The following is a 25,371-nucleotide window of genomic DNA, read 5'->3' as shown; positions in this document are numbered from 1 at the left end:
CACACAAACGCAACGAACACTACATGTCTCGTTTTCAACTCGGCCGTCATGCAAATGACATATAGCGCGGAAAAACGTGAACATGCTGTGTGTTAGCGTCGTAAACATGATACTAGGCAAGGAGCTAGCACACCACAGTCCCGCGCCAGCCGCTAATGAGACCAAGACGGAAGCACATGTCTGTGAACGCGCAAACGGAGCCCTTAAGCCACTCTGCTCCTCAGCCACCCCCACTGCACGGCTGCACCACTCGTTTCAAGCACAGCACACCAAACACACATTCAGCGCTGAACAGTGGGCTGTCGACGCAGTTGCATTTACATGACTTGCAGCGAGCAGCACATTCCTCGATGTCCGTTAAGCAAAGTCGGACACGGCGACGCCACATCGTGGTTCGCTGAACTTCGCTGCCGAGGCGCTAGTCCACTTCGATATTTCAATCGTCACCACCGCCGGGTTCTCTAGAAAGCACGGGTCACACAACGCAGATTCTGTAGTTCCAGAGCTCACCGAGGCCTAAGCCGCACTGCCGCACCGCCACTACTCACACTTTCCGCCAAGTAACACAGAACCTACAACCACCACACAAGCAACGCACGCATGATCACATGAGCAATGTTGAACAATGCGCGGTCCAGAGAACGATCACGCCGAGGACGAACACGACACGGCGTCGCTCGGCGCCAGCATCGCGCCTTCTCAAAAATCCCTAAACGATGCTGTCCCTAGGCACCTAGGATCAGATCACGTGAGGGATTTTTGTACGACAAATAGACGCACGCCGAAACAGGAGGCCTGCTGCAGTATGTGCTACATACATAACTTGTTTCAATGACGTCAGCACGTTGAGCCGCTCTATCGATTCAATGCTAACGTATTACCATTGAAAGTCATCGTGAGATACGTTCTGCCAAATGTTTGGGGGGCACTGAAGAGCGGTACTTACGCAGCGACCAGGGTTGCCAGGAAAAAGGTTTATTGAAGAGCACCACATAACAAGCGGCGCTAACGAGTTTCAAGGAAGAGCGGCACAAAGCATCGCGTGACCATTTACCGAAGTTAGCGTAACGAACATTCGGTGGAACCCATTTCTCGGTTCCTCTCCACAGTAATGCTTTTAGAGCTGAATAAATACAGCGATACAACGTGTGGCCACCATCGAATCGAATTATGCATGGGGCCTGCACTGTAGCGGAGTTCCTCTTTCACGCTTACTGAGGAACACTCGGCGCCATCTAGCGCCACCGCCATACAGCCTTCACGCGGTCTCCGAATTGCGATGGAGAGCCGGTGCAAGCGAACACTGAGAAAAGCATTATGCTGCAAACAGGCTACGCTATCACGCTTCGTTCTGGCCACGCTGCGCCTTCTACCGGCACTTCCCATGCATAGGTCCGCGCGTGGCCTCCAAGACGAGAAGCGTGGCGCGCCGGCGCCTGAGAGCGCTAAGAATCGTTCCCTCGCTTACCGAACACTCAGCGACACATACTCGGCCAGCCTAATTAGCGAGAGGTTCATTGAAGAGCGGCACACACACGGTGCATTCTCGGCGCAGCTCACTAAAGAATTGGCGCATAAAACATTCGTTGAAAAGGGGCACATAACCAGCACGTTTGTGGCGCAGCCTGCTAGGGCGCCGGCTTGCTGTCTTTGAGGAACCCTTGGGACGTGGGTTCGATTCCGCTCAGCATGGAGGGAACTTATGGAATCGTTTCCATCTTTGTATGGCGGCGCATTCCTAGTGGCACTTATCTACTACAAAAGTTGGCGACCACTACTTTTGTTGAAGCGCGGCGCACACCTAGTGGCACACATCTGGTGACCCAAGCTGGCATCTAGGAGGGTCGTTGAAGTCTAGCACAGACGGATTGACAAATACCTAGTGCTCCAAGTCGGCATCCAAGGGTTTCTTTGAACAGTGGTACCTACCCGGTCCTGCAACTACAATGACATTTGTCAGTGTGAAAGAGGTTCATTGATGAAACAGCACATGTGTACATCATCACGAAAATTCAGCGCAAACACAAGGGACAAAAAGAAGGAAATCCACTACCCTAGTGCGAACAAAAAAAAAGTTAACCTACGTTTACGATACTCCCCAATGCGAAATTCGAGCGCAGCTCTATCTGTCATTTCATTTCGCGATGTATTGGCTGGCGCGAACAAGCTATCTTGCGCGAGACGTTGCAAATGAAAGGAGGTGTGGCGCCACTTCTTAGCTAATCTGGAGATCGCGACAGCCAGCGCGTAGGTAACGCGTGGGCGCGATCCACAGCAGCCACCGCCTATAGACCTGCCAGACGACGCACGCTACTCTGGCGCCATCTCGTAGCCACCGTCCCGCACTACGCCTTTTCTCTAGCCCTTTCGCCATACCCTCCTCTTCGGCCTTCCGGGTCATGGTTCCGCTGCATCTCCTAATCTGCTTTCCTTCTCGCGTCTTCCATCCCCCGCTGCACTCCGCATACGCTTTCATCTTTCGATGTGCTCGGTTGCGAGGTACGACGCCGAAGTTCTCCGTAGTAACGGGCGCCTAACAGCGGGGCTCCAAAAACGTAACGATCAAACCAAGATTCCAACTAGCCTAATTAATAGTCTTCATTCACCACATATATAAAAATTGCAGTATCAAGTATCCAGTGACTGAGGTTGGCTTGATGGGTGGCTTCTCAGTTTTTTTTTAGCAAAGCATCCCGATTCTCTACCCACTGGACCATTGTCTAACCTGCAACCAAAGCTGGCGTGTAAGAGGCTAGATAGGGACCAACTGACATACAGAGAGACAGACGAATCTACACTACACCGGTTGAAGTTACCACAAAATGCGAATTTTATTACAGCTGAGGTATTGTGCTATCGGTTTATGCAACAATTTCTGCATTTTCTTCCCATAGAACTTGCGCTAAATGCGCCTGTCCCGATGGCTCAAGGACCTGCGGTAGCCCCTGGAGCAAGTGCAGCTGCATCAATGGGAACTACTACTTGCCTGATTCCGATGAATGCGTCCGAAATGAGGAGGACTGTATTTTCCCCAGCCCCACGAGGTGAGACTCACATTTCAGTCCTATGACAGGCAAGGCAGCGACTCACGTTGTACTGCTGTAACCAGCGTCGCAGTGCTGATTACATTTTCAACGTCCATGGCAAACATTAAACCTTTACCTGCTAAAATCGAGTTTTCTTTCGATATCTTCGCATGGTTCGGCCTGGACTGGTCGGTGGTATTTGTGCCTGTCGGTTCTAGCCGAAACCATTTAACGTCACTATAAAAAAGGTGGATGACCGGCCGAGCTCTAAACATAACGGTAAAGACTTTATTGCATCACGCATTGTCATTTAGTAAAGACGGTCACAATGGATTTCTGGTGGCTAATACCTACACTGATCGGCATACTCGCAACTGCAGACACATTCTTTGACAATGTCAAATCGATGCAGGTACGCCGCTATGTTGTCGGCATGGCCGGATCGGTGTGGCACCGCAAGCGAAATGTGTCCAACACGAAACGCGCAAAGCACTGCTTTTTTGTTTTGGTTTCGGCGCATCCACATTGAAATCACCGACAATGACCAGAGGGATAGTGTCATGTGTCATCGCAATTAACCCACGCGAAGTGAGTAGCCATGAATCTTTCAACGTCGCATTTCGACATCGAAGAGGCTTTGGCACTTCTTCGCCATATTCTCCGTTTCGCGAAACACGTCGCCCTATCTGGCCTGCCGCTTGCGGTCGGTCCTTCGGACGCGCCCTCCGTTGGTGTTTGCCCCATGCCACCGGCGATCGTGCTATCGTCTAAGTTCGCGCCGTTGAGCTCCGTAAGCGAGCTGCTCTTCGGCAGTGCCAACCACGCGTGGCCTCCCCATCGCAACTCCTACTAAACACCGAACAACAAGGTTCTTTACGGAGCCGCAGCAGAGCCCCGACGAGACCAACCATTGTTTTATCCGAGGCAGCCGATGACAGTTTTCGACATGCCGTTCTGCATACTCTATGCGTGATTCCGAAGAATGTAAGCACTGTTCGCTTCACTTTGCTGACTGCTTGTAGTCTTTGCCTCACTGAGCTATGAGCCATTGTGTGAGTGCTTGCGTGGGTATCGTGTTTTCGTGTGCGGGCAATAAAATTTTATGACACCCCTGCCCATCTAGTTTCCCGCAATAATTACTAGTGGGATCCCTGGCGCCACACTCGTTCAACCACCATGGGATTGATAGGAAGTACATGGATTTGTCGAACCTTCGCGCTCGTGGATTCAGACGTTCTCATGGCTTTGTTTATTACACTTTATATGCCATCATTGTCGTCCATTTCAGAGCACTCTAAACATTTCGAAGTGTAGAAGACGCTGCGAACACGCACAATCGCTACTAATTCAAACGATTCAGCGTATCGACGTGGTCAAGTCGAAATGCGCCAAGCGTCTCAGGGCAATGGCTCGCCGAAAATAAATTCATAAGGGAGTGTTATTTCGCTTGCAATGCATGCGTCCGTGGCGTATTGCTTTAAGCATCGGACTTCTGTGTCAGAGTTCCTGCCTTCGGACAATTCTAATAATCGTTACTTATTTATTTATTACGCAATCCTTTGTTGAAACTGACGTTTTTCCAAAGTCACGAAACAGCCTGAAGCCAGAAGGACAAAGAGGCAAATCCATGTAGTTCCCACAATGCCCACTCTCGCTGAACCGCCCCTATTGCAGCTCCCGTAGACACTAGCGCCACAGTTCTCTCTAGTAATTACTGTATGAAACTCTATACCCTAGCCCTATGCCGCCATGAGCCATTGTTTATGATAGTTTTTGTGTGCGGACATGAAAATTCTGTGGTGCCCTAGCCATATACGACTCCGCTGTAAAAACAAAAAAGCGCATCCAGTGCCGTGATGCGGAACTACGCCTGCCCAGCAGCATGATGGCTTAACCATTGCGCCACAAAGGCACTTTGATTTTCTTTATTAAAAAACGTAAGCAATAATCCAAGATTCCAGTTAGTCCACTTAGCCATCTTCACTCACCGCATATGTACACGATGCAGTATCACGTACGTCGTGCCTAAACTTGGCCCGATGAATAGTTTCGAACTCAGTTCCTTAGCAAAGCGTCCCGACTGTCTAGCCTTTGAACCTTTATTTATCGCGTGACCAAAGTTGGTGTGAAAGAGGTTAAATAGGGACCAACTGTCAAAGAGACAGACAAACTAATCTACAGTACACTGGGTGAAGTTATCACAAAATGCGAATTTTATCACAGCTGAAGTATTCTGCTCTCCATATATTCAACAGCTTTTGCATTTTCTTCCCACAGAACTTGCGCTGAATGCAGCTGTCCCCATGGCTCAAGGGTGTGCAGTACCCCTGGGAACAAGTGCGACTGCATCAATGGGAGGTACTACATGACTGATTCCGGTGACTGTGCCGAAAATGAGTTTGACTGTACATCAGCCAGCCCCACGAGGTAAGACTCACATTTCAGTCCTCTGACAGGCAGGGCAGTGATTCACATTGTATTGTCGTAACCAACGTCACAGTGCTGATTACACTTTCAACGTCCGTGGCAAACAATAAGCCTTTACCTTTTAAGGACGAGTATTCTTTCCAGCTCTTCTCATGGTTTGGTCGGTGGTACTTGTGTCTGTCGGTTCTTGCCAAATATATTTACCGTCACCCTAAAAAAAAAGAAACATGCATCCAGCACAGGGGTTCGAAACTCGGCCCGCCAGCCTAGCAGCGCGATACGTTAACCACTACGTCACAAAAGCACTCATTTTCCTTTACTCCATTGGAGCGGCACATTCCGAAAACCAAAGTGCTACAGAAATCTAAGATGACTGGAAACACATTCAGAAGTTCGGCAAGCACATACAAGCACCAGCAAGGATATCACTCCGGTTGCCTTTATTGTGTACAATAGACACTACGAGCTTAAGCACCAGATTCCCGAAAAAACTACTTAGTGCTTCGCACATACGCTGAAATTTTGCCAGCAACTTGCTATTTGAGATGATCGGCCTACGGTAATGATTACGATGTCCTAGAATGGTACATACGCAGAACGCGAAGTGGGCCAAGAAGCCTTTCGGCGCTTTCATAAGAATGATAAGGATTCCCATAATATGGCACATGCCGATGACGCGAGCGGTAGAATGGCACGTGACCACAACAAGAAAGTGACCAAGGATTGGGCGGTACATACGAATTGTGCCGTAACGAAGTATCTGTTTGAGACGACCACTGCATGTTAAAAATGATGGGTTGCGTACTACGCCACATATCCACAAAGGGAGATTGGACTAGAAGCGGGCGCTTATATCGCGCTGCCAGCTACCTTTTTGAGATGACTGCCGTGTGTTCATTATGGTTATCATTTCCACACTGCGGGACAAGCCGCGTTTACATCAATACGGCAACTGGCTCATCACATCGCATCACTTCAACTTTCTGGCTCATCCCATCGCTGTAAACGGGGCCGATGCGCTGGAAATGCGCGCCACTATGATGCGCCAGACAAGTGGAAAAGTCGACTTTTTCCAGTTCCCAAAAAAGCATCTTCAACGTCATGTCTTGACTACCGGCCGATTTCCATTACCAGTGTTTGTTCCAAACTGATTGAGCATGTCATCTTTTCCCACATCATAAGATTTCTAATTTCTAATAACTTTTCTCATCAGAGTCAGCACGAATTCCTTAACAACTTATCTTGCGATACTCAACTTGCACTCTTTTTAAATGACATCAGTTCCCAATTAGACATCATTGTACCTGCAGACTCATTGTTTTGAGACTTCGAGAAATCTTTTGATAAGGTACGCCACAATCGTCTTTTCTTGAAACTTTCAGTCTTGAATCTCAATCCCCTAATTTATAATTGGTTGCGAAGTTTTCTGACCGGCCGGCAACAGTTCGTTTTTGCAAATAACTTTTCGTCTCCTGTGTCTCCTGTGTTTTCTGGGGTTCCTTAAGGGTCTTAAGGGCCCCATTCTCTTCTTAATGTACCTTAATGATCTTCCTAATGATATATATTCTAGCATACGCCTATTTGCAGACGACTGTGTTATTTACCGACCCACTAATAATAGCTCAGATATCCTTGTCCTACAGCGTGACTAACAAACAGTTGAAAAATGGTGTAAGATATGGTTAATGTCATGAAACGTAAATAAAACCTTATTAATCTCTTTATATCATCGGCATTCTTATGCAGCACCCTCATATCTCTTAGGTAAACCAATATTATCACCTGTGGCATGTTATAAATATCTAGGGCTTATCTTAACGCACGATATCTTGTGGTCCGCTAAAATAAAATAAATCGCTAAAATAATTAACGAGCCTAACCGCACCTGACAGTGAAGAAAAGCAAGCTCACGTTCACATTAATTGGAGCCTACATATAGCCCTCAAGCCGGTTGGACTGCGAGAGATTACGGCGAATCACGGACAGCGACTCCGCAGCCTTTGGTGATTACTGGAGATTTTAATGCCCACCACCATTTCTGGGGAAGTTCTAAGATAAACTCGACAGGCAGAAAATTAGTGTCATTTGCCTCCGAACAAGAAATGTGCTTGTTAAATGATGGAAGCCCCACCTTTCTGCGTGGAACCGCCTACTGTAACTGCTTGGACCTCACCTTTGTTTCACGCTCCTTCACTAGAAAGGTCAGGTGGTTTCCGGATATTGAAACGCGGGGAAGTGACCACCTAAATACTTATCTTAGGATTAAAGGGCTGACGGGCTCCAAGTTAGCCGGCGTCACACAATGCATCGACTGGCTGATGTTCAAGTCAATTGTCGAAGACGGCTGTCGTGATGACTTGTCCTCTAGCCTAGAGGACATCATAAAGGGTGCCTTAGAGGCTACGAAACATTCGCTTCTGAGAACGTATACACGCACCGAATACGACATTGAGCTAGAGAAGCTTCGTGCAATTCGTCGTCGTTCAGAGCGAAGATACAGGCGCGCGAAGTCTGTACATGACTTCAGGTTGGCCAGAAGGGCTCAAAACAAAATTCAGCGTCGCATGGACAAACTTGCATATCAAAGATGGAAGTCCTTCTGCGAATCTTTGGATCCACGAAAACCTTTGTCTCACATATAGAGAACTGTTCGTGGTCTCCATGGAACCCCTCAGCAGCGACACCCTTTTAAGTCTTTGGCCCTTCACCAACAATGCAGCGACATTGACGTAGCGGAAGTTTCTGTAGGAAGATTGCTCTCGAAACTAGTTGCACTGGAACATCGACGCTCCACCACTCACCAATTTCACGCGACCCCCGCATGGATAGTCCTTTCTCCATGGACGAGTTCGAAGCTGCACTGGCCTTGTGCAAGCGTTCATCTTCACCAGCACCCGATGGTATAACCTACCGTGCCCTATGTAATCTTGGCGAAGAGGCTCGGAAAGTGCTCCTGCACTTGTTCAACAGCTCCTGGCAGACAGGTACGCTTCCCCAGGAATGGAAGACCAGTCGCCTAATTCCACTGCTCAAGCCTGGCAAGTCGCCTGTAGACATTGCATCATACCGACCAATTGCGCTTGCCAGTTTCATCGGAAAACTAATGGAGATGATGGTTCTAGCACGGCTAGAATGATACCTCGAACATTACCAGGTATATCCAGATGCAGTGGTTGGTTTCAGGCGTGGCCGTTCTTCCGTAGACAACGTTATCGACTTGGTGACGTACGTCGAGCGCCAGAAGTCCTGTGAAAGATTATCTGCTGCCCTGTTTCTGGATGTTAAAGGAGCGTACGATAACGTAACGCACGAAGCGATTTTGAACGCGTTAGAGGCAGAAGGACTTGGCAGCGAAGTCTATTTCTGGATAAGTAGCTATCTACATAAGAGATCCCTTTTCTTACTTACCTAGGGTGGCCAGACTTCCCAGCATTACGGTAACCGTGGGGTGCCTCAGGGCGTAGTACTCATCCCAACGCTCTTCAGTCCAACACATCCTGGCAGGCACCGTTAGGCTTCCCATCTATTCCGACGACATTTGCATTTGGACGTTGGCTGTGACCCGACTGCAGCTTCGCGCGCGGCTTCAGAAGTCAGCCACTTTAACATCATCCTACATTCGAGAACAAGGACTTCATATATCATACGAAAAGTGCACAGTGGTGGCATTTACCAGGAAGTCCATGTATCCATACGCGATATCCGTCGACAGACAGCTGATCTCGCACAGCACGAGTCGCAGATTTTTGGGGGTGGTCATTGACAAAAATCTCTCCTGGACGCCTCATGTGAATTATGTGAAAAAACGCCTTACAGGAATTTGCCATATGTTTAAGTTCCTTGCAGGAAAGACCTGGAGAGTGCCAATACACTCCATGCTGCAACTGTACAGGGTCCTCTTTATTGGATTCCTGCGGTACAGCCTACCGGTCATGTCCAACACCTGCAGAACTAACCTGAATATAATCTAAAGCATCCAAGCCCAAGCCCTGAAGATATGTCTTGGTCTACCGCGGAGTGCCTCAACGACTGAAGTTTTTGCAGTCGCTCAAGATTCCACTATTACAACGCCCATTAGCATAGAAACAATGCGTGTGCACATAAGACACTTCGCCCGGACCTCTACCCACCCCCTAGCAAGTCTCCCAGTAGATAGGCCCCACACGACTTTCAGTGCGACTGTCTTCGCGCACCGTGCCTCTTTCAGGTCAGGTTACGCACCTGTGCCAAGGCCTTCCATTCCTCCATGGTGTATGCACCGTACTCGAGTGAACCTTACATTCCCAGGATTTAAGAAAAAGTCGGACTTGCCATCATCAGCGCTCAAACAACTAACTTTACTTCTCTTGTAGGAGAAATGCAGCGACTGCACACACACACGTCAACGCTGATGGATCAACTCCATCAACCAGTTCTGCTGGCACTGTAGTTATGCCAGCAATGAGAATAACCAAGCGGTTCAAGACTTCCCATGTCACTACGTCTACAGCTGCACAGCTCGCGGCTCTCCGCGACGCGCTTAAAGGGATAAATGCTGAAAGTGCTAGATAATTGGCAGTCTTCTGCGAATCAAGGCCGGCCTTGCAATGTGTGCAGTCGTTTCTCCGACATGGAACTCACGATCAGCTCACGTGCGAAATCGCGAAACTTGTCCATCACTAAATAGTAAAAGGCCATGATATTTCTTTTCAGTGGATACCAGGTCATTGCGGTGTCATTGCAAATGATGACGCCGATAACGCAGCTCGGCCGTCAAACCAAGAATACCCCTGCGTCCCCATTCCTCTCTCAAGGACCGACGCCACGAGACAACTTGGCATTCTTGCACGCACGATCTCCTAGCAGAGTGAAGTACCGTACATACAAGGTGCACAAGACTGCACAGACTAAACCCGTCACTTCAACTCAGACCTCCAGCCGGTCTGCACCGACGTGAAGCGTCTCTTCTGTGTCGGTTATGGCTTGGAGTTGCCTTCACGAATGCCTACTCAGCACTAATTTGAATGGCTGATAGTCCTGCATGTTATGTTTGCGGATGCGAAGAGAACACTGGCCACTTATTGTGCCACTGTCCTCAATTTCAGGCACAAAGACAATCTTTGTCCAACACATTGAGGAAATTAGATGATCGTCTTCTGAGTGAACAGACAATACTAGAGCACTGTCCCAACCGATCATCGGCTCAGAAGGCAGTGAAGGCACTTTTGTGTTTTCTCAGAACTTCTGGTTTGCGTCAGCGGCTTTAACTGAAGTGCTGTTCGTACACGTATCTATACCTTCTATCTCCCTTCTCTCTCTTCCCCTTCTCCCATCCCCCAGCGTAGGGTAGCCAACCAGACTATTGACTGGTTAAGATCCCTGCCTTCCTGTATTCCTCTCTCTCTCTCTCCGGAGAAATGTGAAAGTCGCCCCTCCTTTGGTAAAAAGCCTTGCCTACAAATCTTTGATAAGGCCCAAACATGAATGTGCATGCTCAGTTTGGGACCCTCATCATACTATAATCTTTCTAACATGCTTGAATCTGTCCAAACCCGCTGTTATGATTGGGGGTTCAATCCCATCGCTCGTGATCCGTTGTCAAGATTGGAGTCGGGCATGTATTAGAAGGTAGCTGGCCCATGCCGTCGTCCAACTTATCCACGCTGAGGACGTTGATGAAGGGAAGGACTGCTTCTCATCGAGAACGAGGAATATGGGTTTATTTACAGTATTTATATCAGTCTAACATGACTGTTTGAGAAAGTACATCAGTTTAACATGACTGCTTGAGAGTGTTCTGAGCAGCCGCACAACAGCGGTTTTTAAACACTCGGTCCTCCCCCGATACCCAGGTGACGAAAACGGCCGTCCAAGCACCGTAGGTGAGTTGACCAGGCACCGTAGGGGCATTTATTGCCCGAACTGCAGCGCGCCCGCCGGCCGCCCATTGTCTGGCGTCTTGGTCGGCGCATGGGAAGGGGTGTAAATAGACGTTCCCGCGGCTCAGTAACAATAGTTGGTCCGCCGAGCCCGTTTAGTTACAATGGTGACTTCGTCAAACTCGGCTCCAGCGACGGAGAGTCGAGGACGCACGTATTGTTGTTCACACACAGTCGACTTAGTCACGCCGTGGCTAGAGGTGTGCGGCGACACTCTCGGAATGTTGCCTCCACAGTCGCAACTGGTTGGCAAAACTTGCACTGCACCTGGCCGTTCTTAACACCGCCCAGCCCGATTTGTCTTCCATGACTATTCTTCATATAGTAGTGTCACAGCGCTAAAATGTAATGCGAATCTTTCTAGTCTAGAAACGAGAAGTGAAGTGTCCAAGCTCTTTCTATATCACAAGTTTTATCATCCCCAATTGGTAACAGTGTCATATCGCCCGCTCACCGCCAATAATCTCGGACTAATCATTCAAAATCAGCATAGACCCCGCATGCGCGCACATCATCCCATCTGCATTCGTTTTTTCCACGTGCAGCGAGAGACTGGAATGGTTTGCCTGAAGAAGCGGCGGACCACTCCAGTGCGACTAAGTTCAAGGCTGCCAACGAGCAGCTTCTTTGAAGCTGACAATCCCTCATGTAAGACCCCCCTCCAGGGGCCCCATTTCAGGAATAAATAAATAAATAAATAAGTAAAGGGAGAGCGGTGGTCAGAAAGAAGGGAAAGAGGAGGAGTTACGGATGTCAAGTATCTCTATGAAATGTACCAGATAGCTTATATTTAGTGTCATACTGACATTATGCCGGGTGGCAAGCCAAGCTAAACAAGAAATAAAGAGAAAAGTCGCATTTCGGAGTACATGAACACGAGATCGCATCGCTTTATGGATTATGGGATGGAAACTTGCTGTACATCTGCTGCACTCGCCAAGCTGCGGAACCGCAAGATTGCTGACAAAATGGCCGTCCCCAATTTCGACGCCAGAAGTGCTGCTTTTCGCTCTATGTGTGACACCATTGTCCGCCACCATCGCCCCAAGGGCAATGCGCTACATGTAAACGACTGCCAATCCCACTACTCGCGATGCATTGGGAAATGTCGAGCGCTGCCGTCGCATACTGTCGCATTCATGTAAACGCGGCTACAACATACGCACAACGACGGATCGGGCACGAAGCGCCACTTCTCATTGATACTGATCGGGATTACTTCCACACAGATGCACATACCCACAGCGGTGATCGCCCGAGAAGCAGCCAGTACATTTAAAATAAATAAAAACAAGTGAGAGAATGCTAGGCAATATAAGATTTGTCCCATTGCCGTCATACGGGTCAGCCAGAGAACGTGCGCGCACCGGTTTCCCCATGCCCAAAATGGAGGAATAAAATTGGCGAATATATAGCATTTTCGTAACCGATTCATGCAAGCTTCGCTTCGCATACGGGGTATTTCGCGTAACATGACCAAAGCTTAAAATATGTGAATGCCACATAGCTGAACCCAACCAAGGTAATTTTTTTGCCTTCGCTTCGAGATACTTAGATAATTGTGCGGCATTGCCCATAATTGCGTAATTATTCTTACTTAAGTCTCCAAGTTATCAATTATTTTATTCAGATGAAAAGTGTCAGTGAGAAAATTGTGGAGCAACATAAAGAAACTCGGGATATAGCTTCCTGTTGCCCAATACGTGCTATATAGAAGCGTTTTTCCGAGCATGACAGAAGCCCGCGAATACACGCAAAATAGTCGCGTGACTGGCCACCCAAGGAGCTTTGCATGTGTTCGCAAGTTTCTTTCGCGCTTGGAAAAACACTTTTTTTATGCACATATTGAGCAAGAGAAAGCTGTATCGGGAATGTCTCATGTTGTTTTACGATATTATCATTTATACTTTTCATCTAATTATAATACCTGAGAAGTAGATCAATTAGTTAAGACTAATTGTGTAATGAGGGGGAATGTCAAACATAACCTGATTATTTCCTAGCAACGGCAAACAACGTTGTCTTAGTTCTGTCCAGCTACGTGGTATCCGCATATATTTAACAGGAGCGTCTTCGCTATGCAGCGAAGCGTGGTGCACACCGCTGCTCACATGATGCGATGTGCGATGTGAAGCAATGGTAATGCTCAACCCTCCCAGAGATTACGAACAATGACGCACGAGAAGAGCTTAAACAAACTTGTTTCCTTGTGTGTCCTTGTCTGTGGACCGCACAAACAGTAGTGGTGCACGCAGGGTAACATTTAACATCAACTCAAAACTCTCGTGTTCGGCTAAACGCAGAAGAAAGTACACATTCGCCGCCAACATCAACGCAAAATTTCGCCAAGCAAAGCAAACAGCAAACAAAGCTTCGCTTACATCGATTCCCACAGTACGTGGGATCCACATATGTTTTTTTTTTCTTTTGTAGTGGGTAGCCGAGACCGAATTAAGCGCGTACAAAGCCGTTCGTCTCACATGCAATACACCCCGGACTGAGGAATAGTGTTAAACACTTAATAAAATATTAGCAAAACAGCATTACCGCAATATTTATCCTAAAGCTATGAAACTAATTGGCGGCATAGCACATCACAAGTGCCAACATGTGGTAACGTCAGAGGTAAACTAGTTCATCACGGTTGGCTCACGGTGGCGAGGTGATGTAAGCAGCAGAGTTCTTTCTTACTATAGCAACAATAATGTTTTGCTGCGGGTCACATATGGCTCGGGTCGAGGTAGCGTCCAGCCGGTTTTGGAGACTGAGGCGTGGCCGTGGTAACCTTGAGGATGAAGCGTTAGGAGACCGGGGCGTCCTGGCCAGGACGCGGGACGTACAAGCTCCGGCCCGTAGCCCAACCATTCACGTTCTGGCAACGCGTGCAGGCATCCACACGTGTCACGGTAAAATTACTTTGCCTCGGAAAGTCGCGAAGCGCAGGAACAGGTTGACAAGTTCCGCGGTCGGATGAGCCCGGTGGTTCGGGTCCGGAAGACTACGGCCCGTCTTCAGTTCCCTTCCTGGATCGGCGGCGGTGTTCTGCAATGCATTTCGCGCTCCTCTCCTCTTCCTGGCTTCGAGTTGCTTCACCATTAGTCGTCCTAGAAGCTCCGTGTTTTTCACGAATTGGTTACCTTGAGATTTGTGGATTCCCGGGATTCGCTACTGTACTTGTCTTTTTTTTGTATTCCTTGCGCCCCACAACCTCTTGCCAGCACGCTCTTCTTCGTGATCGTCTTTTCCTAAAGCACAGCACACAGATCCACGCGCTCTGGAATCATCACATCAGATCATCACCATTTTCTCAGAGGCAGACAATATATTAAATTTACTTAGACTAGAGGTATGTTTCCCCTTCACTGTACTTATCCTCGCGCACTTCACGCATGACAAAGCTCTAGTCTGAGTAAATGGAATATATTTTCTCCCTCTGAGACTTCGGTGTTACAAGTGGGATAAAAAGATGGCTCTTGTCCACATATTTTAGTGCAGTTTAACAGGCGGTCGAAACACGCCGCCGTCCTGGACAAAGCGCGGAAAATGTCTGTTAGCAGCCGACATCGGTTGCCAAGCAGCTTCTCCTCACCATGTTAACGAACACTTATGCCTACCGTTCAGAAAATGTCCTCGTACAAACTACTGCGCGAAAGAAGGAAGCAAACTCAAGGTTCGCGCAGTCAAAAGGCGGCAGGATTTTTGCACGAATGACCGAAATCTGGGGGGGGGGGGGTTCAGCCACCCATATAAAGGGATCTGCAAAAGATTGTCTAAACCGATCTCCCCACCCCCCCGCCTCCGCATTATTAAAGAAGAAGAAAAGTAAACCCACAATGGCTGCAACTTTTGGAATGCCAGAGGAATTCAGTTTCCAAAAACTGCGCCACGTTTATTTCCTTCATATAAACGCGCAGGCAGCTCGGATTAAGAAAGACTAAATAACGACACTGCTTGAATTTTTTCAAGTTTTCTTTTTACATTATCATGGTCCCTAACACCTGGTATTGTGATGAACAGGAATCGCTTCGTATACCTAATTTCTTGAACCACAGTGATAAGAGGGTCGTGAACTTAAGCTTCAAATAAAAGGTTCAAATGTGAACGATTTCAGACATTTTGTGTGCTTACTGGTGAGTATGAATTACTGTCTGTGAAATATAGCTTGGGTATTTTTCCTGTCGCTTACCGCTCCCCCCCCCCCAAATAGAACGTGCCTGCTGCTTTTATATTTTAAGTACCTTCCTCTCTTGGAGCAATAAAAATGGTGAGAAACTAATCTTTGATGGCTATTTAAACATTGACGTGCTTACGTCTTGCCCGAATTGTGTGATATATTGGAAGCTAACGCATTAACTTGCTACCGAAATCCCCTCTCAGTCAGGCTCACATTTGCGTGCTCCTTAGCGTTATCATAAAAAGTGCCACAAACGAACCTGCCTGCTCGGGTGTCCTTAAACCACATATGCTACCTCCTACCTCATTTAGCTTTAGGCTATAAAGAATTTCATTTTTGCGGTGCAAGGCCAAGTTCAAACGTTCAACCCCTTTTCAGCACATATTCACTGATACCCTTAATGTGTCAACCGTTTGACTATAGCGAAATGGGACGACGTTTTCCGCGGCACCGACGCTGGCAAGGCACCTATTGTTTTTTTTTTGTTTTTTTTTGTACACCGACTTTTAAGCGCGTATAACGAATGTTTTCCTCACAAAATTAGAGAATGGCCGCGCAAGGCCAGAAAACCACGGCTTACATCAGAGCGCCTAAAAGCTATAAAACCTTTATGTGCACTCTACGAGCGCTTCTACAGCAAAGCTGTATATTCCCAGGCGAAACACTCGTCGTCCAACCACAGAAACCCTACTGCGGGGGTATGAGCCATTGTTTAGGAGGGTATGAGCAATTGCATTCATCTTACGTCACGGACGGACAAGTTTCTCGTTGGGTTGGCATAGAAATGCTTACGCATATAGAACACATACATTGATCTACTTGTTATTCCGGGGAAGAGACACAGTGGGGAACGGGGTTTAGGCAACATCATGATGATATATTTATCTCACAGCAAAGCTCGGGCGCGCCATTGGCTTCGCCGGCAGTGACGTCGTTTCTCTCTCCCCGCAGAGCGTGCTCACAGCGATCTCTCTCCGACTGCGCAATAGTTTGAAAAATGTGTCCCTGTGTTTGATTAAATTAAATGTGTGGCCGGGGTGTCTAACTTGGTAATTGCAGCGCATAATCGCGTCATAAACACTATTGCAATGGGTCCATGACAGCTACCCCTGTAAAAAAGAACAAATAAATAAACACGGAGTTTGTATCTCGCTGAATAGATTCTATATATATTCAAGTCTCTTCCGATTATCCACAGCTCCTTAATTGTTACCCTGATGCCAGCGAAATGTGCGCGAAGCGACTGTGTATATGTGCAGTTGAACAAATTTGCATGATTCTATAATTCAGGGGTTCGATTTGCCCCTCCAATGGAGATATGTTAAATCAGTTTATTTTTTTCTCATTGAAGAACGGCAAATACTCAGTGACACAAAACCAGGTAACCATGTTGGCATAAAAAAGGTTCAATGAGAAGTGCCACATACACAGTGGCACACAGACAGTGAACGAAGCTGGTCCAACGATCGTTTTGAAGCCACTTCCTCAACTATAGCATCCGGTGCGTTACGCGTAAAGCCATGGACTACCAAGTGAACCAAGTTGACATGAAAGAAGCTACCTGTCGATAAACAAACAAGCAGGGACACTGACAAACATGCAGCAAACTTCGAGAAAATCTCGAAGAATGCCAATTTTATTATAACTGAAATAGTCTGCTCTCGGTTTACCCAGCAAATGCCACATTTTCTTCCCACAGCACTTGCGCTCGATGCACCTGTCCGCCCGGTGAGAGGAAGTGCAATCTTCTCGGCAACAAGTGCGATTGTATCGATGGGAAATACTACATGCATGGTTCCGACGAATGTGTCCAAAATAAAGAGGACTGTAGATTGGTCAGCCCGGTCAGGTAAGACTCCCATTTAAGTCTTTTACGAGCGTTTCAGTGTCGTTGAATTTTGAAAAATTGAAGTTTTGAAGTTGAAAAAAGACGGTGCCACGTTGAAATGCAAGAAGAAACTATTCGAATTTTCTGTTTTTTTTTTCTCCTCATGCGCTCGTTCCGCTCGCGCCTTCTCGGACTTCGCTGTCATCGGTGCGTCACCACATCGGCACTGCGACAGGGCGCCACGCTGCATAGACGGAGTCTGAGCTCTGGTGAAGGCGATGGGGGTCGCACAAAGTCCTTTGGTTGTCGCGGCTGACAGTGACGCTGCGGACGAATGTTGCACGGCCTCGTGGCGCAAAGTACGCGAAAGAAGCAAACGCGCATGTTGCAAGGTGAGGCGCGGTTGTGTCGTCAATGCTTGCGTCGCCGTGGCGGGGACGCCTTAAACCTGAGATGCGTTGAAAATGTGATCGAGGCACGTGAGCTATACGCCCGGTGAGGTGCCGTCGGCGCCTTATTTTCGCGAGTGGTAATGGGTAAACCTCGCGCATGCTGTTTCGGCGTCATTGCGACCGGAAAGCGCGAAGGGGCCGTGCCGAAGCCTAGGCGAGGCCGTGCAGCGCTCGCAAGCTAACAGGAGCCTGGAAATGGAGACCGTGGACGATGCTGCTCACCCGGACGAGCTCTCAAGCAGGGGAACGTGGTTTATTCGGAGAAAAGGCCGTTTCACGCCCGAGCAAAGCGACGCATCCGCCGTGCGCGAGCCGGCGGGGAGCGGTACGAGGCCCAACCCCCGGCTGGGGAATAAGCTGGCTGCAAGATCGGTCGAGAAGCAGCACGCGGAGGTTCCGGAAGGTGCTTAGAAAATTATTATTCGCCAGAAAGCAGGTATCAATCGCACCTTGGAGGAAGTTGGAAGATTGGGCATGCACGTCTACCTGGCCCAGGCAGCCGGGGTCGACCCGGAGGCTGCAGACGAAGACGTACCATCACCAAACCTGACGCAGCAGTCGATCATGTACTACGCTAGATGCGGCACGCGCAAGCAAGTACGCTGCGATCACGGCCCTTCGCATCGGTGGATCGATGGTCGAGAGACAGGCGTATATTGCTATGCCGGAAAGCGTAGGAAATGGAGTGATCCACGAAGTCCCGCTGGATGCAACTCACGAGGAAATTCACGATGCACTTCGAAGAAATAAGAAAAACCCATCGATCATTGGAGTCAGAAGACTTGGGGCGAAATCTAAATCTGTATTGATCCTCTTTGAAGACTGGAAAGAGCCGATGCAAGTTTACCTCCGATGCTTCCCCACACGCTGCTTCCTATACAAAAAAAAATATGAAGTATGCGTCACCTGCGGAAAACTTGGACATCGGGCGGATGTTTGCCCGAACTCCAACGACGTCAGATGTCGAGGGTGCGGAGCCCAAAACCCCGAACCAAATCACAGCTGCGAGCATCGATGCTTGCTATGCAAGAAAGCCCACCTCCTAGTCGACAACAAGTGCCGGGAGTTATATCGCATGCCGGACATCATCAAGAAAAAATTACGGAAGAAGAAGATAGAACAAGAGAAGCTACAGGTGCAAGCCCCAACTCAAAGCAAGCCCCAGGCCACCACCTCGGCACCTAGAGAGGAGCACCGAGGCAGAGCAAGGGATGCTACCAGAGACCAGGCGGGGCAGCAGTCGAGAGCGAGATCTAGCTCGAGACCCGGAAGGAGGTCCAATTCGTGGTCTGGAGGAGGCCGCCAGCAGACTTCAGCCAAGTGGCCTGCTGACCAGGGCCGGGGACCTGCTAACCAGGTCCGGGGACCCGGCTTGCCGCCCAGGGACCTCAAGGACCCCTGGGGAAAAAGAAGGAAGAGGAAAATGCCCACTTGGTAAGCTTTGGTAGCAAGGGCTCCCAGGCTGAAAAAGATGAGATTAGCATACTTAACAAAGAAATACAGGAGCAGAAGAAAGCAAACATGAGGTTAGAACGATTGCTGAGGGAAGCCCAAAATCAGCTGAGCGCGCTAAAAACAGAGCAGGTACCTGCCGAGGCTCCCAAAAAATGCAACACCCACATCACTCCTCCTGCTCCTGTGCCAGCTGCATCTGGTCAGGAGGAAGAGGATATGAATGTGGATTTTACGAGACAACCCCCTTCCAAACGTAAGGCGGGGGAGACCGGCCCGCTGGCGAGCTGGCAAAAGAAAATTGAAACGTGGCTGATGAAATTGTACAAGGAGAACAAAACCATGAAAGCAGGACAGCTACAGAATGGAGGAGCAATTGCGCTATTACAGGCGCAAGTGAACCAACAATCTTGCAAGATAGACGTCCTATGTGCGTGGATGGATACCTTAGGCACGACAATGGCTAGGCTGTGCGAGAAAATCGGAGCCGTAGAAGCGATTCTTAATAGAAATGCATAAAAATTCGGTTAACAAAAATGCCTCCACATTCTGGCAGGGGAATTGTAAGGGGTACTAGAGGAAAAGAGCGTTGCTGCAAGAATACCTCGAGCTGCAGCAGGAAGCACCCGTAGCCATGGTCGTGCAGGAAACGGGAAAGGCCCCTGTTCGATTATCGTGGTACCAAAGCTTTGACAGCGGCAAGGGGCATAAATGCCGCGTCGCCGCCTTCGTAAAGCCAAACATTGCAACCGTTGTCGCTGACGTCTCCCCCAGCGAGGCAGAGGCTGTCCTCGTTGAGATTATCACAGGGAAGAAAAATAAAGATAGCATATTCCTGCTGAACGTCTACAGCACACCCAAGCAAAAGAAAATTACATTCATTACCTTATTCCGCAAAACACTCAAAGCCGCAGATCGGAGACCTCTCATCATTAAGGGAGACTTCAACGCGACTCACGAGGAATGGGGATATACATACAGGGACCCCAAAGGTAGAAGAATATGGGAAGATATACAAACGCTAGGGCTTACTCTACATACTGGCGCATGCGTCCCTACGCGCACAGACAACAGTATATTCAGGGACAAAGCACCCGACCTAACGATAAGCCATATGGCGGGAACAGTAACATGGAAAAGCACAGGACAAAATCTAGGCATGACCACTTTATTATTTCGCTCACGCTAGGAAAAGGCGTCCAAACACGCCTCATCAAACAACCGAAATTATCGGAGTGGGATAAATTCAGAGAGATAAGAAAGGAGGCCTCACTGCCGGTCGATTTCTACAACATCGAGGAGTGGACACACCTCCTTAAAACGCATATAGGGGAGGCGACTACAACTATAGAGGATGAGCACGCACCCCCAGCACTAGACAGCAAACTGAAGAACATGTGGAGCCGAAAGAGTAACCTGGAGAAAAGACTCGAGGCACAAAGATGGAACAGGAATATCCGGCGCGAACTAGCCATACTCAACAAAGAAATAGAAACATATGCGATTAAGCTCAACGAGCAGAATTAGTACAGCAAGTGCGATGAGATGGAAGCCAATATGAGTCTCTCCATAACATGGAGCCTTCTCAGACATCTAATCGACCCTAGTAAATCAAAAATACAAGCTAGTACAAAGCAGGTAAGAGCGAGGCATGGCTTTGTTGGCACAGATGACGAGCTCATTAGCGAGCTCCAAGAGACTTATCTTGGAAAAGCAGAGAGCGAGGTGTTTAAGGACTACGAGGGACCTCCCAATCAAGATCTCGATTCTCCCATCACTACGACCGAGGTTAGAGCAGAGATTCATAACCTCAGAAAGAGATCCGCCCCCGGTCCGGACGGGATAACAAACACAGCTGTTCGGAATCTAGACGATGAATCCATCATTGCATTAACCAAATTTCTGAACCAGGTGTGTGAGAAAGGAGAACTCCTAAAAACATCGAAGCAGGCGGACGTAGTCTTTATTCCCAAGCCAGGCAACGTACCCGGCTTGAACAACATGCGACCAATCTCCGTCACCTCGTTTGTGAAGAAATTGATGGAGCATGTTGTTCAAACGAGACTGACCAGGTACACGGAGGAGAATGATCTCTCGACGCTTCAAATGGTTGGATTCAGGCCAGGGCACAGTACACAAGATGTCATGGTCAGACTTAAGCATGATATCCTAGACCGATACGACTCAACTGACACCAGGGCGATCCTAGGTCTCGACCTCACCAAGGCATTTGACAACGTTAGCCCTAAGGGTATCTTGGTAGGCCTCGAAGAGGCAGGTGTAGGACACAGAGTAAATGCATACCTCAAAGACTTTCTGTCACAGAGGGAGGCGAATATAAAATTTCTGGATGTAAAATCCCCTCCCATCACACTTGGGAGCAAGGGAACTCCGCAAGGGTCGGTGCTCTCACCCTTCCTATTCAACATAGCGATGAGTGGTGTCCCGGCAGAACTCAATAGGAATAAATCGATTAAATTTAGCATGTACGCGGATGATATCAACCTCTGGGTTAAAAGTGGGAGTGACGCAGCCATCGAACCGAAACTACAGATAGCGGCGAATATTGTGGAAGAGTATGCGCCAGCAGAGGCTTGGCGTGCTCGCTACCGAAATCGGAGCTGTTAATCATTGAGCCAAAACATCAAAGGGGACATGCTGGAAGCAGCAGACCCATCACTATTTTCGTAAACGGAAATGAGGTTCCCAAGGTGAATGAAATAAGAATTCTTGGCCTGTATTATCCAGAGAAATGGATGCAAACTCACGACGATCAAAAAGCTAGAAGGATACGCGGCGCAGGTCACGGGCATATTTAGTAAAATTTCGCTCGAAGGCAGGGGCCTCATAGAGATCAGCCTCCTCAGGCTCATGCAAGCCTTCATTACCAGCCGTAAAGCGTATGCCACACCGTATCTTGTGTTTCAACGAGAAGAAAAGGATAAAATACATGCGATCATTAGGAAAAGCGTTAAGAGAGCCATAGGACTCCCTGACTCGACCTCGACAGACCTCCTCCTCAATATAGGGGTTCACAACACGCTAGTTGAACTCACTGAGGCAGTTCGAGTGTCTCAGTTGGAAAGATTATGCCAGTCTAAAACAGGGAGCAAAATCATGGAATGCGTAGGAATTCAATGCGACAGGGGTGCCCCGACTGACAAGAAAGACATTCCGTTGGACGTGCGTAAACGCTTCTGCATCGCCCCCCTACCTAAACATATGCATCCTATCTACAACAAAGAGAGGACAGCTCACAGGGCTGAGGCTCTAGTAAACAAACTTAAAAACACAGCGGCTCATAACGTTGCGTACGTGGATGCACTTGCGGCAGAGACGGGGCTGCGTTATCGACGGTGGTTGATGGCGACGGGTGCGTTCAGATAGCGTGCTCCACGTGCACGAGGGACGCCTGTACAGCCGAGGAGGTTGCAGTTGCGCTCACTTGTGAGGGTACAAAAGCGGGAGTAATATTATGCGATAACAAATTAGCTATCCGAAATTTTAACAAAGGGAGAATCTCGGAAGAAGTCCTCCACATTCTACTCAAAAACCCTCCCAGGAGGGACATAACTTTTGTTTGGGTAACGGCCCCTGAAGAAGTCCAAGGCAACGAAGCCGCTCACCAGCTCGCCCGAGCACTCTACCACCGGGCAACTCTAGAGCAACCAGTTCCAGGGATAAAAGATAGCATGATCAGGTAAAGAGAAATTGTCGATCACTACAAAGCCGAAAGAAGAATCTTTCCGCTTCCGCATAGGTCTCTATCTCTGGAGGACGCTAGCATTTGGCGACGCCTCCAGTGAAACAATTATACATCACCACATTGGATCTACTTAACACAGACGAGGGACTATAACGATGCCCTCTGCAAAATTTGTAAGCAAAAAGATACGCTAGACCATATAATATGGGAGCGTGCTGGCTCCCCAGGGGCCAAGGAAAACATTGACATTAGAGAAGCCTGGGAGGCCTTGCTCCAGAGCGAGGCTGAAGACGACCAGCGTCGAGCAATCCGCCTGGCCGTTGAGCCGTGAAGACTCACCGTCCTCAACTCGCGGGGACTGCTTAGTCTTCCCCCCTTACCTACGTGTAGGGTATGAGGCGGGCACCCCAGCTCAATAGAACAATGAAGTTTTCAATCAATCAATCAATCAGTCAAAGTTTCTCGTTGGGTTGGCATAGAAATGCTTGCACATATAGAACAGATACATTGATCTACGTGTCATTCATGGGAAGAGACACAGTGGGGAACGGGGTTTCAGGCAACATCATGATGATACATTTATCTCACAGCAAAGCTGCGGCGCGCCATTGGCTTCGCCGGCATTGACGTCGTTTCTCTCTCCCCGCAGAGCGTGCTCACAGCGATCTCTCTCCGACTGCGCAATAGTTTGAAAAATGTGTCCCTGTGTTTGATTAAATTAAATGTGCGGCCGGGGTGTCTAACTTGGTAATTGCAGCGCATAATCGCGTCATAAACACTATTGCAATGGGTCCATGACAGCTTCCGCTGTAAAAAAGAACAAATAAATAAACACGGAGTTTGTATCTCGCTGGATAGATTCTATATATGTTCAAGTCTCTTCCGATTATCCACAGCTCCTTAATTGTTACCCTGATGTCAGCGAAATGTGCGCGAAGCGACTGTGTATATGTGCAGTTGAACAAATTTGCATGATTCTATAATTCAGGGGTTCGATTTGCCCCTCCAATGGAGATATGTTAAATCAGTTTATTTTTTTCTCATTGAAGAACGGCAAATACTCAGTGACACAAAACCAGGTAACCATGTTGGCATAAAAAAGGTTCAATGAGATGTGCCACATACACAGTGGCACACAGACAGTGAACGAAGCTGGTCCAACGATCATTTTGAAGCCACTTCCTTAACTATAGCATCCGGTGCGTTACGCGTAAAGCCATGGACTACCAAGTGAACCAAGTTGACGTGAAAGAAGCTACCTGTCGATAAACAAACAAGCAGGGACACTGACAAACATGCAGCAAACTTCGAGAAAATCTCGAAGAATGCCAATTTTATTATAACTGAAATAGTCTGCTCTCGGTTTATCTAGCCAATCCCACATTTTCTTCCCACAGCACTTGCGCTCGATGCACCTGTCCGTCCGGCGAGAAGAAGTGCCATCTTCTCGGCAACAGGTGCGATTGTATCGATGGGAAATACTACATGCATGGTTCCGACGAATGTGTCCAAAATAAAGAGGACTGTAGATTGGTAAGCCCGGTCAGGTAAGACTCACATTTAAGTCTTTTACGAGCGTTTCAGTGACGTTGAATTTTGAAAAATTGAAGTTTTGAAGTTGAAAAAAGACGGTGCCACGTTGAAATGCAAGAAGAAACTATTCGAATTTTCTGTTTTTTTTTCTCCTCATGCGCTCGTTCCGCTCGCGCCTTCTCGGACTTCGCTGTCATCGGTGCGTCACCACATCGGCACTGCGACAGGGCGCCACGCTGCATAGACGGAGTCTGAGCTCTGGTGAAGGCGATGGGGGTAGCACAAAGTCCTTTGGTTGTCGCGGCTGACAGTGACGCTGCGGACGAATGTTGCACGGCCTCGTGGCGCAAAGTACGCGAAAGAAGCAAACGCGCATGTTGCAAGGTGAGGCGCGGTTGTGTCGTCAATGCTTGCGTCGCCGTGGCGGGGACGCCTTAAACCTGAGATGCGTTGAAAATGTGGTCGAGGCACGTGAGCTATACGCCCGGTGAGGTGCCGTCGGCGCTTTATTTTCGCGAGTGGTAATGGGTAAACCTCGCGCATGCTGTTTCGGCGTCATTGCGACCGGAAAGCGCGAAGGCGCCGTGCCGAAGCCTAGGCGAGGCCGTGCGGCGCTCGCAAGCTAACAGGAGCCTGGAAATGGAGACCGTGGACGATGCTGCTCACCCGGACGAGCTCTCAAGCAAGGGAACGTGGTTTATTCGGAGAAAAGGCCGTTTCACGCCCGAGCAAAGCGACGCATCCGCCGTGCGGGAGCCGGCGGGGAGCGGTACGAGGCCCAACCCCCGGCTGGGGAATAAGCTGGCTGCAAGATCGGTCGAGAAGCAGCACGCGGAGGTTCCGGAAGGTGCTTAG

At 48.6% G+C, this 25,371-nt stretch overlaps 1 protein-coding gene across 1 annotated transcript in view; it reads left to right on the top strand.

The window, feature by feature from the left end:
* The window catches only part of LOC142591444 (uncharacterized), a 40,950-nt gene extending 15,579 nt beyond the window's left edge, over positions 1–25,371 (top strand). The window contains exons 4-8 of the mRNA XM_075703773.1: positions 2,895–3,044; positions 5,304–5,453; positions 17,245–17,394; positions 24,381–24,530; positions 25,089–25,371. Of these exons, the coding sequence (XP_075559888.1) occupies positions 2,895–3,044; positions 5,304–5,453; positions 17,245–17,394; positions 24,381–24,530; positions 25,089–25,371 (883 nt within the window). The remainder of the gene's footprint in view (positions 1–2,894; positions 3,045–5,303; positions 5,454–17,244; positions 17,395–24,380; positions 24,531–25,088) is intronic.

The sequence above is a fragment of the Dermacentor variabilis genome, chromosome 8, assembly GCF_050947875.1.
Source record: "Dermacentor variabilis isolate Ectoservices chromosome 8, ASM5094787v1, whole genome shotgun sequence".
NCBI classification, from domain to species: Eukaryota; Metazoa; Arthropoda; class Arachnida; order Ixodida; family Ixodidae; genus Dermacentor; species Dermacentor variabilis.
Note: the sequence above shows the minus strand (reverse complement) of the source record. Positions and strands in the feature narration are given on the sequence as shown.